Source organism: Phacochoerus africanus, chromosome 13, assembly GCF_016906955.1.
Source record: "Phacochoerus africanus isolate WHEZ1 chromosome 13, ROS_Pafr_v1, whole genome shotgun sequence".
In the NCBI taxonomy this organism is placed as follows: domain Eukaryota; kingdom Metazoa; phylum Chordata; class Mammalia; order Artiodactyla; family Suidae; genus Phacochoerus; species Phacochoerus africanus.
The window spans coordinates 64,760,351-64,774,226 of record NC_062556.1 but is presented as its reverse complement, the minus strand read 5'-3'; the positions used below and the strand labels follow the sequence as shown (position 1 = coordinate 64,774,226).

Sequence of the window (13,876 nt, the reverse complement as noted above, 5' to 3'; positions counted from 1 at the left end):
GGAGGGAAATGTTTAATCTTCGGCCATTTGGGGGAACTCAGACATCAAAATGAACTTGTCACCAGGGTTGGCCAATCAGCAGATGAATTCAGTTCGTGCTGTCAGAGGCCCTACAACTCCCCTAAACTGTGGCCAAGCCATTCTGGGCATCATTTGGCCCCTGCACATGGGGCCTGTCTTCAGGCTCTGCTTCCTTTTATAGCTGAGATGCTGGCCAAAGAATTTATCTTTGCCTAATTAGGACAGGCGGTGCATCTGTTTGAATGGTAGCTCCATGACTTTCAGGGTCTCTCTTGGTGCCTCTTTTTTTACTTTTAGCCCTAGGTAGTTGCAGACTCAATGGCCAACTAGCAGCCAAAGCCAGTGACACAGCCATGGCTGCAGCTAAGCCCTGTAGATTCTGATGGATTCAGTTCCTAGAACAGAAGTGCTTTTTTTTTGCTGGTGGTTTCAGGATATTGTGAAAACATTGGTGGGATAACAACAGCATGAATGCTGAGAATATAAAATTTAAGATTACTTTGGGTTTTTATTCATATAGAATCTTATAAAGTTTCATAATTTAGCACACCACAGGAGCAAAGCATAGAAAGGCATCATCATATAGGATCTTCCCTCCTACTAAATGTACAAATAATAATTTGACTACTTTTGCTTTCTGCGAAACTCTTAATTAACGAACAGAAATATTCTTTACTACTGGAATTGAACTAGGATTTAGGAAACACATTAACCGAAAGGCATTTTGTTTAAGATCTTCTGCAAATCCATATGCTGGAAGAACTGGAAAAGTCCATCTACTGAGATGGATGAGGAAGAATGGGGTATCTGTGGGGACCTGTCCATGGCCCCAGACCTAGGCAATGGCATTTGGTGCCACCTTCTTGGGGTGAAATGCTTTTGTCAGGAGAATAGGCTTCGAAATGATAATAGTACCATTGTCCCATTCTCCCAGATCTGCCTTGGATGTTCACTAAGGGTCTGAACTGCTTGGCACTGGGTCTCTTTCCTTGAGCCTTCAGTTTCCATTGATATAAGGACTTAGCTCTTCAAGGTCATGTTATCATGCCCCTTTCCTCAAACCCTCGTGAACTAGACATTTTTTGGTGGAGAATAAAAGGAATAAGTTCGAAAATATTAGAAGAAACTGGCTTATTTTTTTTTCTTTGTAATTATAGTGTTTTTAAACAAAATACACTTTTTTTTTTTTTTTTTTTTGTGGCTGCACCCATGGCATATGGAGGTTCCCAGGCTAGGGGTCGAACCAGAGCTACAGCTGCTGGCCTATGCTGCAGCCACAGCAACGCCAGATCCGAGCCATGTCTTCGACCTACACCACAGCTCATGGCAATGCCAGATCCTTAATCCACTGAGTGAGGCCAGGGATCGAACCCTCAACCTCATGGTTCCTAGTTGGATTTGTTTCCATTGCGCCACGATGGGAACTCCCAAAACACACTTTTCCTAAGACTTGTTAATTTCTTTTTCATTTGGTAAATGTTTCGAGAGGGATAATGATCTTCCCATTTTGAAATTTTATGTGAACTTAACCTCCACTAAATTTATTGTATAAATACAAACTTAATTATTTAAAAGAAATAGGACTTTTTCTTCGTTAAGCAATAACTAAATTCTAACTGAATATAGGAGAGATGAGTTTTTCAGGAAGTAGAAAATAATTTTAGGGTAAACCATTACACTTCTAAATAATTGTTTTCCATTTTGCTTCTCTAGAGACATAGCTCACATTATTTATCTAGCTATAATTTGATGAAGTGATCAAGAAAAAGTCTTTAAAGATACTGACATTTTGAAGCAGACTTATAGTTTTTAAAGCTATAGTACTTAAACATTATATACTGTGCTGACTGACTGAAAATATCCAAAAACTTTACAACATTATAAATGCTTGCATGCTGTTTAAAAGTTGTGTTTTGCCCTTTTCTGCTTAGAAGTTTAATGTATTTAATTCCTTTTTAACACATTTTTTAAACCTTATTTCAGGAAGGGAAAATGAACAGAAATTAAATAACAAGATACATTTAAGGAAAGCTTTGAAGAATAACCCTTCCCTCACTAAGCAAATAAGAACAGTCTTGGAGCAGAGTTTGGTGGAAAGACTGGAAACCCTGGGGATTAATGCAGTAAGTTCACTCACTTTGGGAATATTTGCTGTTTTTGTCTTACTTTGTTTTCTAAATAAGGAAGGATCAGAGAAGGCACCATGTCGGTTCTGTTGTATTTGGAGACCAGAGGCTACTGTGACATGATTCATTAAACACTTAGCTGGCATTCACTGTGTGCCTGGCATACTTCAGGGAGCTTTCCAAATATTAACTCATTTAAACAAGCAAACTGATCTCTGGGGTAAGTGACAGTATCATCTGAACTCTACAGAGGGGTGCAGTCACATGTTAATGATGAAGGAGCCAGGGTTGGCCTCTAGGCCATTGCAGGGTTGCTTCCATTCTGATGTTAACTCCTAATTATTGCCTATTACAAAATCAGCTCCTAAGCAACACATATTAAATGAACAAATGAAGAATAAATATCTCTTGGAAGTTCCCAGTGCGGCTCAGTGGTAACGACCCTGAGTAGGAACCATGAGGATGCAGGTTCGATCCCTGGCCTTGCTCAGTGCGTTAAGGATCTGGTGTTGCCCTGAGCTGTGGTGTAGGTGTAGGTCACAGACGTGGCTTGGATCCCGCATTACTGTGGCCGAGGGACAGACTGGCAGCTGTAGCTCCGATTCGAACCCTAGCCTGGGAGCTTCCCTGTGCTGCGGGTGTGGCCCTAAACAAACAAACAAAAGGATAAATATCTCTTTATCTGGTTTTCTTCCATCTAGATACCCATCAAATCCAGATGCATTTTCTCAAACCTTTAATTGGGTGTTTTCATCAATGAAGACCTCTGATGACTTTCTTCTTACCAGTGGAGTCACTGTTAAGCCTTTCATTTTGGCCTCAGTCTGCCTTTGTGCTCTCCTCACCCACTCCTTTGCAGCCTTAACCACTGGCCATGCCTTGACTGTTTCTGCCCCAGTGCCCGCCTTTCCCCAAAGGTGCTTCCTCCTGATCCCATCCATCTATCTGGAACACCCCGAGTTCCAACTTGTTTCACTTCACCCACTCTTCAGGGCACAGCCCAGCCTCCCTCCTAAGCTTTCTTGGGCCACTGTGGCCTCCACTAGGCTCTCTCCCTGAATCCTCTAGTCCTCGTGGACTCATTTGGTCCTTATTACACACCTCGCATTGTTGGTTAACCAATCAGCCTTAATCAGTCACACACACACACACCTTCTATGTGCTGGTCCTGAGACCCGGAGCCCAGTGCCCCTAACTGGTCATGTTCCATCATTCACCTGCCTTCTATGTCCCAGTGCCCCGTGAGTGCCTTTGGGAGCCGGGGCCGTGTGTGCTCTGTCAGGGTTTCTGCCACTTTCCCTGCAGCAGTGAGGATGAAAGGTTGGCATGGTTCATGTTGACAAATATCCACGAAATGAAAAACATCCCAGGATAATTGATGAACTTGACTTTATTCCTTCAGGATACACGTGGTATTCCAAGTGATCGCTTGAACAGAGTGCTAAGAACCGTGGAATCCACCAGACATGAGCGAGAAAGAAAAATACCCAACATTCAGCAAATTCGAGAACACCTCGAACATCAGGTCAGCTGTAAGATTGAGGAGAGGACATTGCTGTCAACAGGTGAGCCTGTTACCGACTGCCACTTGGTTTCTGCAGATGGGAGCCAAAGAGAACCACCATTTCATAGTTTTAACTGGTTCACAAACTTTGGCATTCATTGGCAACCTTCTCACTGAATCATTAAACACTGGGTTTTATTTTATTTTATTTTATTTTTTTTTGTCTTTGTGCCATTTCTTGGGCCGCTCCCGCGGCATATGGAGGTTCCCAGGCTAGGAGTCGAATCGGAGCTGTAGCCACCGGCCTACGCCAGAGCCACAGCAACGCAGGATCCGAGCCGCGTCTGCAACCTACACCACAGCTCACGGCAACGCCGGATCCTTAACCCACCGAGCAAGGGCAGGGATCGAACCCGCAACCTCATGGTTCCTAGTCGGATTTGTTAACCACTGCGCCACGACGGGAACTCCCAACACTGGGTTTTAGATACTGCTTTGACAGTTTAAAAAAAAACTCTAGACCCTCAAGATGGGATTGTTTCAATGCCAGCATAGTCGGTATTGTGCTATTTGCTTCTGCTTTCCACGCGCTGGAGACTGATAAATGACCCTGCTGTTCCAGACAGGTGCAATGCTTCCCAAGTGGATATCCTTTCAGCTGGAGAAGTACCCAGAGCAGCCCACCGTCCTCCCAGAAGCAGGCAGTTGATTAGGCAAAGGCCTGTTTTTACTGATAGGACATCTGTTCCAAAGTAAGTATGTTCAGCCCTAAAATTTTTTTTTACTAATATTTGTCTCAGTCAGCTTGGACTTCCATAACAAAATACCATAGACTGGGTGGTTCACACAACAGAAATTTTCTACACTTATGGAGGCTAGAAGTCCAAGATCAAGGTGATAGCATAGTCAGGTTTTGGCAAGGATTCTCTTCCAGGGCTTGCAGACGGCCGCCTTCTTGCTGTGTCCTCACATGGCGAGAGAGTGAGCCTTGGTCTGTCTCTCTGCCTCTTCTTAGAAGGACACGGATTCCTTCATGTGGGCCCCACCCTCATGACATCATCTAAACATCATCACTTCCCAAAGGCTCCATCTCCAGATACCATCACACCGGGGCTTTGGACTTCAACATGTGCCTTACAGGGACATTTAGGCCACAGCGATGTTTGACTCAACAGAGAATGACACTTGCAACGCCTACCTGTCTCTCATTGGCACAGGCAGACCTGTTGCTGCTCACCCTCTAATAAAGCAAAAATCACCAATTCCATAGAAGTTTATTTCAGATGACATTATTCACTCATGCCAGAAGTATTTTTCTGTTGTTTTTAGAGTTAAGAAAAATAGAGAAGATCACTTTCCCAGAAAGACTTCAACGGCTGCGTGAGTACTGAGGGAGCAGGGGGGAGGTGATTTTAAAGAAATTATTTTCACTGACCAGTCCTTTCATCATGAATGTGTATATTCACTGTGGTGAACTAGAGCCATAATTATTAGACATCATATTTAATTTGTGATTCCTTTGTGACAGCTTTGTTTCTTTATCAGATATTACCTAAGTCAACAGCACTCATCCCTGGTGGCCTCCATTAGCAAGTGGGACCACATCTAAGTCATTTCCATTACCCATCCCACCCCCGCCTAGTGCCCAGTGATTTTCCATAAGCACGATAAATGTGTAATGTTGCTTTTTTACTGGCTGGATCCGTAATAGTGCAGCCACCTGAAATTTTAGTGCTCCAGCTCTTTGGGGAAGTCAGTAATGGCCCTAGACCTTCCTCTCTTAGGCTCTCACAGGATACTAAGAATCCTTGCTCAGTCATTCCTTAACTGTGTGCCGCTGATTCAGGTGCTTACCTGCTTTAAGCCTCAGTTTTCCTACCTGTAATAGGGGATGATGCTGCCTTTTTCACAGGATAATTCTACACATGAATTGAGAATGTGTGAAAAGGGCTTGGCCTCAGTGCTTGGCCCTTGTGGGTACTCAATAAATTGTAGGTATATTATTGTTATTAATTATGAGTAAAACTAATTTTATAACAATTGAACTTCATCATCATTGATTTATTCTGCGATTGATGCTTTCTCTCATTAAGGCATTGGGTATATATAGCAGAGGTAGTAGAAATATAATATAGTGGAGACAATATAAATAATAATAATACATTCTTCTAAAGCACTTTTCATGTACATAACCTCATGGAAAGAGCCTTATTTCATGGGCTGTAGTGTAACTGAACATTGTTTGGAATTTAGGTGCTCAATGAATATTTTTTATTTTTTTATTCTTTTGGCTGCCTGACGACATAAGGAGTTCTCAGGCCAGGGATCAGATCCAAGCTGCAGTTATGACCTAAGCCGCACCGGTGGTACTGCTGGATCTTTAACCCACTGTGCCAGGCTGGGGATCAAACCTGTGGTCCAGCATCCCCAAGACACCACCAATCCTATTGCACCACAGCTGGAGCTCCACAATGAATATTTTTTAAATGAAGGAATACCATCAATTTCTATTTCACTTTAAAATGGGGGATGATTCATGTGATAATACAAATGAGTTGGTGTGTTTATGTACAAGGACTTAGGAGTGTGCATTGTAAAGGTAAGCTATAATTAATGACACTATTTTAAAAGATGGCATAGTTTTATTGTAGACTGAGAAAGTTTTTCTTTGTTGTGTAAAAACCCATATAAAGAATATACAAGTTTGGGTTTAGAGGAGTCAGGTCATAACTTCAGTCCATTTTGGTAAATATGCCATGTGGTTGGGCGGTCAGGATTTGAGATGACTCTTGGGCCTTTTGTGCAAGTCCCGGGCGTGGGCCTGGCCGCCGTCTTGTTCTGTGGCCACACAGGCCTTGGTTATGCTCCCTGGGAAAGTTTCCACCACTTTACAGGGTGTATGGTCTGTAAATCCTGCAGTGTATGGCAACAGTGACCCCCGTTTGGGTTTTGATTTGTTTAGGACGCCTCCCTTTAGTTCGGAGGAAGACCTGGATGATGACGACCTGATCCGGGCACACACCTCCCCAGACTTACTTCAGGTGCTGTCCTCTAAAAGCAACAGGAGCAGCTTAGGAAGGAGTACCACCAAAAGTGACACTGACTGGACCGAGGGAAGTGAAATCGAGGATTCTGATATTTCTCCCAAGCCCACAGGTAAGCTTTTATCATTGACAATCCTTCTGGAAATTTTGTTGACGACAGTGGTTCTCAGCTAGGGGCATCAAGGCCTGGGAACAGGTTGGGGCTGTGACAGGTTGGGGCTAAAAGCTGCTGCCCAAGGGATATGGATTGTGCTTATTTATTAGCAAGTAGTTGATGTTCAAGTGGAAGAAGAGGAAGGGGTTGGAGAAGCCTGGGTGTACTAGTGACAAATGCAAGGGCTGCTGTCAGGAAGTACCACACCAAGTGGCTTAAACAACAGAAACTGTCTCACAGGAGCTGGAAGGACACAATCCAGGTGGCAAGGCTGGTTCTTTCCGAGGGCTGTAAGGACAGGATCTGCTCTGTGCCTCTGCCCCTAGGTTCTAGATAGATGGCTCTCTTTTAACCTGTCACATTGACTTTCTCTGTGCGTGCATCTGTGCCCAAATTTCCTGTTTTTATAAGGACACCAGTCATGTTGGATCAGGGTCTACCCTAATGACCTCACCTTAACTTGAGTACCTCTTTAAAGGTTCTTTCTCCAAATAAGGTCCCATTCTGAGTACTGGGGGTAAGGACTCCACCATATGCACTTGGGACACAATTCAGTTCCTATCACTGGGTCATTATAACTGCTTTTCTAATACACTGTGTTGCCCTTTGGAGATTTGGCAACCCTAAAAGTCCAAGTCTGTAACTCTGATAATTTGCTGAGAAGTGAGCCAGAAGGGTGTTTTTTTTTTTTTGCTTTTTGGAGCCATACCTGTGGCATATAGAGGTTCCAGGGTTAGGAGTCAAATCAGAGATGCAGTTGCCAGCCTATACCACAGCAACATCAGATCCAAGCTACATCTGTGACATATACCACAGCCACAGTGAGCCAGGGATTGAACCTGCATCCTCATGGATACTAGTCAGGTTCGTTACCACTGAGCCACAACGGGAACTCCTGAAGGGTCATTTTTTAAATAAATTCTGTTTAATGCAATTAAAAATTATATATTTAAACATATCAGGTATAGTTGATTTTTTAAAAAAATTTATTTTATATAATTTGTATTTATATAATTTATATATACCATGTATTTATATACTTATGTAAAATATAACATTTAAACATAATTATTTTTGAAAATACCACTATCCCATTCATGCAGGCTGCTTCACTGAAATTAAAGTTTCTCATCACGTACTTGAATGAGATCATCTGTCTTTGACTTAAAATTAAAACTTTGTTCTAGTCGAGAGGGTTACGATTTTTTAAAAGGAATTATGTGCAAAGCTCAGAGTTGCTTGTAAAGTTATTTTGGAACCGAAGATAAATTTTTTTTTTTAAACTTTACCTTTTTTCCATCGGCCCTATAGAAACCTCCATTAAAATATTAACCGGAAAAGTTGAAAAGACGGTTTCAAATCATAGAAATGTGAACAAGCCAGTCGGTGGGATTCATGTTGCTGAGGCATTCATCAAGAAAGAACTAAACGAAGATGTAAAGGTGAAGTCACTTTTACTTGCTAAACGTATATAAATTCATCTTTTAATGAATATATCTTAATAATTGTACTTTTGTGGTGAAATACAAGACAAATATAGTTATTTGGTATAGTAGAGGTTGAGATTTTTATCTTATTTTTAGTACTGTGTTTCTTTCCCTCCCATAGAGAACAAAGATATCAGAAAGATAATTGGTAATAATAATGCTTATCAAGGTTTACAATAATGCATATGCTTATCAAGCTTTACAGATTTTAAACATCCTGTCGTATGTATTATCTGATGCTTACATTAGGTAGCTTGTTCACAGAAACTTGGGACTGACGGGAATCCAGGGGGCTTCAGATCTGAGTCCAGGAACCTTCCTGCCACCAGTGGCATGACCTGGAAGTAAAGAAGGGACTTTCCAGGGTGCACCCCCACTTGGGACCCGGAGTCTGTGACCCGGGCCAAGGGCAGAGCGAAGCTCTTCTCCCCAAGCGAGGAGAGGCCCTGACGCTGCAGGCGCTTCCGGTTCCGCATCAGGCACCGGAAGTGCATCTGTAGATGGAGATCCGGGCTCTTAGGTGTTGACCGGGTCGGCCAATAGTAGTTGTTTTTTTCTTAGTTTTTCACTTGAATTAGATGTAATTCTTCCCCTGCTCATCTGAAATCCAGAGCGTTTTACCAAACTAGTTTCATAAATTAGTGTCGTTCGAGTCAAACAAGCCAAAAATGACAAGAAGTCACCTCAGTCAAGCAGAGCAGAGGTGTCTTTCTTGGAAGGGGCGCCATAGGAACACACGCTCCTTGGTATCAGGGGCATTTCCTGAGGACCTTTGTGTGATGTCTCCTGCACAGTCATGTCTTACTTTCAGGAGTAAGAGCCCCAGAGCCAGCCTTGGCTTCGCCTTGGAGAGCATCCTGACTTGAGTTCTACAACTGAGTGTTTCTGAAACTTTCTAAGTTCATGATTGCTGAGTAGGAAACATATTCTTTTGTTTCCACAGCAAGAAACAAAAAAGAGGTGGTTCCCTCTGCTTTCAAAGCACAGATTTCCAAATCCGTTTTACTGCCCTCCAGAGGTGACCAAATGACCAGATGGGGGATTCTCTGAGACTCCCAACGTAATCACTTAATGCCAGTGGCCCTGTCTGACCAACAAAGTGATTGAGGGGTTGTAACATGCACTGTTTCTTTAGAAATCACTCATTATTCTCCATGTTTTTTTTTGTTTTTTGTTTTTTTCCAGTGTGTAGATGTGGAAGATGATGACTGGGACATATCATCCTTAGAGGAAGAAAAATCTTTGGGGATGAAAATTGGGAGAGAGCAGAAGGATCCTCCGCCTATGAAGAATGAGTCAAATTCTGCTCAAGTGCCAAGTGCCTGGGGTGCAACTAACCTGAAAGGGCCAAAAGGAGGTTTGCTGCTTTGGTGTCTAACAAAAGCTTTTATAAATATCTAATTAAGTTAATGCTAATATATTTTCAGACAAAAACATTCTGTTGGCATAACCAAGATCTTGATGCTTTATAAGGACAGAATATGAACAACTTATATTTACTAATTTAAATTTTAGGTCTAATCTTTTGTCTTTAAATTTAGCATTTAAAAAAAAAATGCCCATAGAAATCTTCTCTTCATGCAGTTGCTTTGTAGAAATTTAAATTTCTGATCATATGTCCAAATGAAGCCATTTTTTTCTGCCTGTTTTCCTGTGCCCATCTGTTTACATATTAAATATTTTTTCTTTTTCTTCCAAGGAAGATTTCTCTTGTAGCATTATAGCCAGTGGGATGAATGACAGTGCAACCCTTTCACTGCAGTTGTGCTCATCCACCCAGATAACTTACCTCTCAACTCTTAATTTTTTAAATCAGAAAATGTCATTTGGGAGTTCCCCTCGTGGCGCAGTGGTTAACGAATCCGACTAGGAACCATGGGGTTGCGGGTTCGGTCCCTGGCCTTGCTCAGTGGGTTAACGATCCGGCGTTGCCGTGAGCTGTGGTGTAGGTTGCAGACGCGGCTCGGATCCCGAGTTGCTGTGGCTCTGGTGTAGGCCAGTGGCTGCGGCTCCGATTCGACCCCTAGCCTGGGAACCTCCATATGCCACAGGAGCGGCCCAAAGAAATAGCAAAAAGCCAAAAAAAAAAAAAAGAAAGAAAGAAAATGTCATTTGTATTTGTTTAAAGCAGAGTAACTGTCCATGACACCTCCCCCACCTGCAATGCCTTCTCCCAGCCATTCTGCCTCGGTGTGTCCCATGAGCTGTGCCTCTGAGTAAGGAGCTCAGCCCCTGTATCTAAATCAGTTGACTTTAGACGTGAACTGTCGATGTCCTGCTAAGACAGAGGAGGGTCTGGCTCTTTTCCCACTGCCTGCACCGCTCATGCCCCATCTTCAGTACTTTTGTTCCCCTATCTGTAGCTTTCAGTGAATACATCCACACCTCTACACTTGCCCTTTCCATTTGCAGGGATCTCCTGCCCTCCTCCCCCACTACAGGGGATGAGCCATTACTGCCTCTGCCCTTTCCTTGGCCTCCTCTCTCCACAATGTCAGTCATAACTTTGACCTTCTGCTCTGTCACCATCTTAAGTTTTCTGTGCTGTGTCTAATCATTGAAAAAGCAAGAGACGTGTTTACATTACGGTGACTCTGTAAGGACACAGGGCCAAGAGGATACCCCGAGGACATTGCCTTCCTCTTTCCCAATGCCATGACCCCATGCCTCTCAAAGAAAACATTTCTAGAGTCATACTCGGTGGAATCCTCTGCCCTGTACTATTTCAGTGGCTCAAGGCCCTTATGAATTAACTTCATAAGCTTAAGCTCATCTACCCTAGAAAAAAATTCCTCCTCGTCTTGTTAATTTTATCATCTTTTACCACTGTCAGCCTCCAGGCCCTGAGCTGAATGCAGGGAGGGAGAGGCCGAGCAGAAGCTTCCTTGCAAAGGCCCCGTGAGGCTCCCCTAGAGACCTGGCTGTCCCGTGGTTGGATTGTCAGCAGCCACCTGCACAGCTTGTGGGAGCTGGGGGTGGAGCCTCAGATACCAAGTGACAAATTACAGTATGAGGTTGTCGATTTTTACAGACTAGACCATGTGCTTATTTAATCACTGGGGCCCCCCCGTCTCCCTCCCTCCACAGGACTTCAGGATGAATCCAGCACCGTGAAAAGCAGCTTAGTAACTGTGACTGATTGGAGTGACTCTTCAGACGTATAACTGTCCCCCTGGGCCTCAGAAGGTCCTTCTCGATGCCAGCAGTATTCCAGTCTCGCACTATTTCCGTTCCCGGCCTGCGCAACGCGAATGCTCCTGCCCGGCAGTATTTCCCACAATAACAAGGAAGCTGGCTTGCGAAGAACAAGAGTCTCTTTAATGGCACCTAACGCAATTTTGAAAAACAAATTGTCAACAGTATTTTGAAGCATATAAAGGTGTTTAAGACTGCTGCTTAAAAATAACGTGTCACTGAAGTCATAAAAATTTTTTTCTTCAGAACGGTACTCTAGTGTTTTAAGTGTATTTTTTTCAACTAATTTTTAAGTGAATTTTTTTTTTTAAACTTATAGCTGGTTTTGGTTTGAGTTAAAACTTTTTTTTTTTTTCAGTGTTTCTTGACATTGTCACATTGGAAGCATTTTATTATAAAATTCTGTTAGTATCCTTAAAATTATATTAGTGGCATCTGTGAAATCTTAAAGAGTTGATTGCTTAATTTTCATATAGAAGTAAGTTTAGAGTTATAAATATATAGCTAGGCCCATGTTAACATGGTACATTTTCCAGAAGTACTTTTCCATATGCAGTTTTGAGCCATTCTATGCATGTTGTTTCTTGTTAAACAGTTACTTTAGAACTTTAAATCCTATTTCTGCAGCATAATCTTTACCTTGGATATTTTATGAATAATATGTAGCTATTTTAAATGTCAATTTATGAGACTATGACTAGAACACATTGAGTCAATACTGAATGCATATGTTGTCTGTAGTTTTTTTTTTCCAATTTTTTAAACATGCTCAACGGTATTATAAAATACCTCAAAACCAATTTAGTTCTATTCTTAACAGTGACATTGTCAACAGTCAAAAAGTTCATATAAACTTTTTTTTGCATTTTTTAATATTTTGTGGTCTATTTACTCTGTTAAAAAAGAAAAAAAAAGTAACATTTAAACTAAATGGCTTGTTGGGTTTTGGATCTTTCTTCATTTTGTCAACCTTTCAAGTAAAGCCCTCCATGACATCCTTGTGACTGTGGCTGAGTTATTAGATTTCCGAGTTAGACCGACCTCATTAGAGGATTTAAGCTTGCCTTGGTAGCTATGCCATGTAACACTGAACTAAAAACAATTTTTTATCTGTTTCTGCCCCATAGGTCCTTTTTACTTGCGGTCCGCTGTCTTTTAAAAACTTCCCACAGGAGTTCCCGTCGTGGCTCAGTGGTTAACGAATCTGACTAGGAACCCTGAGGTTGCGGGTTCAATCCCTGGCCTTGCTCAGTGGGTTAAGGATCCGGCATTGCTGTGAGCTGTGGTGTAGATTGCAGACACGGCTCGGATCCTGCATTGCTGTGGCTCTGGCGTAGGCCGGCAGCAACGGCTCTGATTCGACCCCTAGCCAGGGAACCTCCACATGCCATGGGAAGCAGTCCAAGAAAGGGCAAAAAGACACACACACAAAAAAAAACCCGAAAAAACAAAAACTTCCCACAAAGGCCATGTTATGCAGATGTACCCACTTGATCATGTTTCTAAAATCTGTAGTAAACATTGAATCAAATCTTCACTGTAGGAGAACAAAGATGAGTTGCCTACACCACCACCTAAGAAGACACCTACGTCCCTGCAGTCACTCACTCATTCCAGAGATCTATGGAGCTACTTAACTTTTTAAGATGCATTATTAGTTCATTTAACTAGAAAAACTTTGAGATGTAGTTATTATAATCTTCATCTTAAAGATGTGAAAAACAGAGTTGTACGTACATAATTTTAAACACACACAAAACCCTGCCCCCCCTGTATACCGGCCTCTAGCCCCTAATCTCCCTCCCAGGTTTTCAATTCACTTATATCCCTAGAAGGTATTCAAGTATTGTCATGGTCTGGGAAGAAAACATACAGGGATTTCCTGTCTTGGCTCAGCAAGTTATGAGCCTGACCTGTGTCCATGAGGATGCAGGTTTGATCCGTGGCCTCGCTCAGTGGGTTAAGGATCCTGTGTTGCTGTGCCTGTGGTGTAGGCCAGCAGTTGCAGGTCTGACCCCTAGCCTGGGAACTTCCATATGCTGCAGGTGCAGCCCTAAAAAGCAAAAGAAAATATACACATATATATGTACAGGTAATAAATGTGTTCCTTTTCTTCAAGCATTTGCAAACAATGCCATTTTCCTCTTTAAGTCTTTCACGCTTCAGGAAAATGTTACGGTCACTCATGCTGTGATTGGTATTGGAAAGTGTCTGACTCACAGATGACACAAATACCAGTTCTTATCCAAAACTTCAAACTGTCTATTTCACCCTAGACTGCCTCAGTTCAAAGTCCTGGGTCTGTCCCTTGCTGTGTCAAGTTACTTCAACTCTGGTTTCCTTTC

The 13,876-nt window shown here is 42.4% G+C and overlaps 1 protein-coding gene across 1 annotated transcript in view; it reads left to right on the top strand.

Moving 5' to 3' along the window:
• Positions 1-11,806, top strand: part of DZIP1 (DAZ interacting zinc finger protein 1) — a 55,502-nt gene extending 43,696 nt beyond the window's left edge. Inside the window, 8 exon segments of the mRNA XM_047756102.1 lie at positions 2,005-2,144; positions 3,550-3,712; positions 4,274-4,403; positions 4,981-5,031; positions 6,614-6,807; positions 8,161-8,291; positions 9,522-9,693; positions 11,424-11,806. Coding sequence (XP_047612058.1) covers positions 2,005-2,144; positions 3,550-3,712; positions 4,274-4,403; positions 4,981-5,031; positions 6,614-6,807; positions 8,161-8,291; positions 9,522-9,693; positions 11,424-11,500 — 1,058 coding nt within the window. The 3' untranslated portion in view covers positions 11,501-11,806.
• The last annotated feature ends 2,070 nt before the right edge of the window (positions 11,807-13,876 follow it).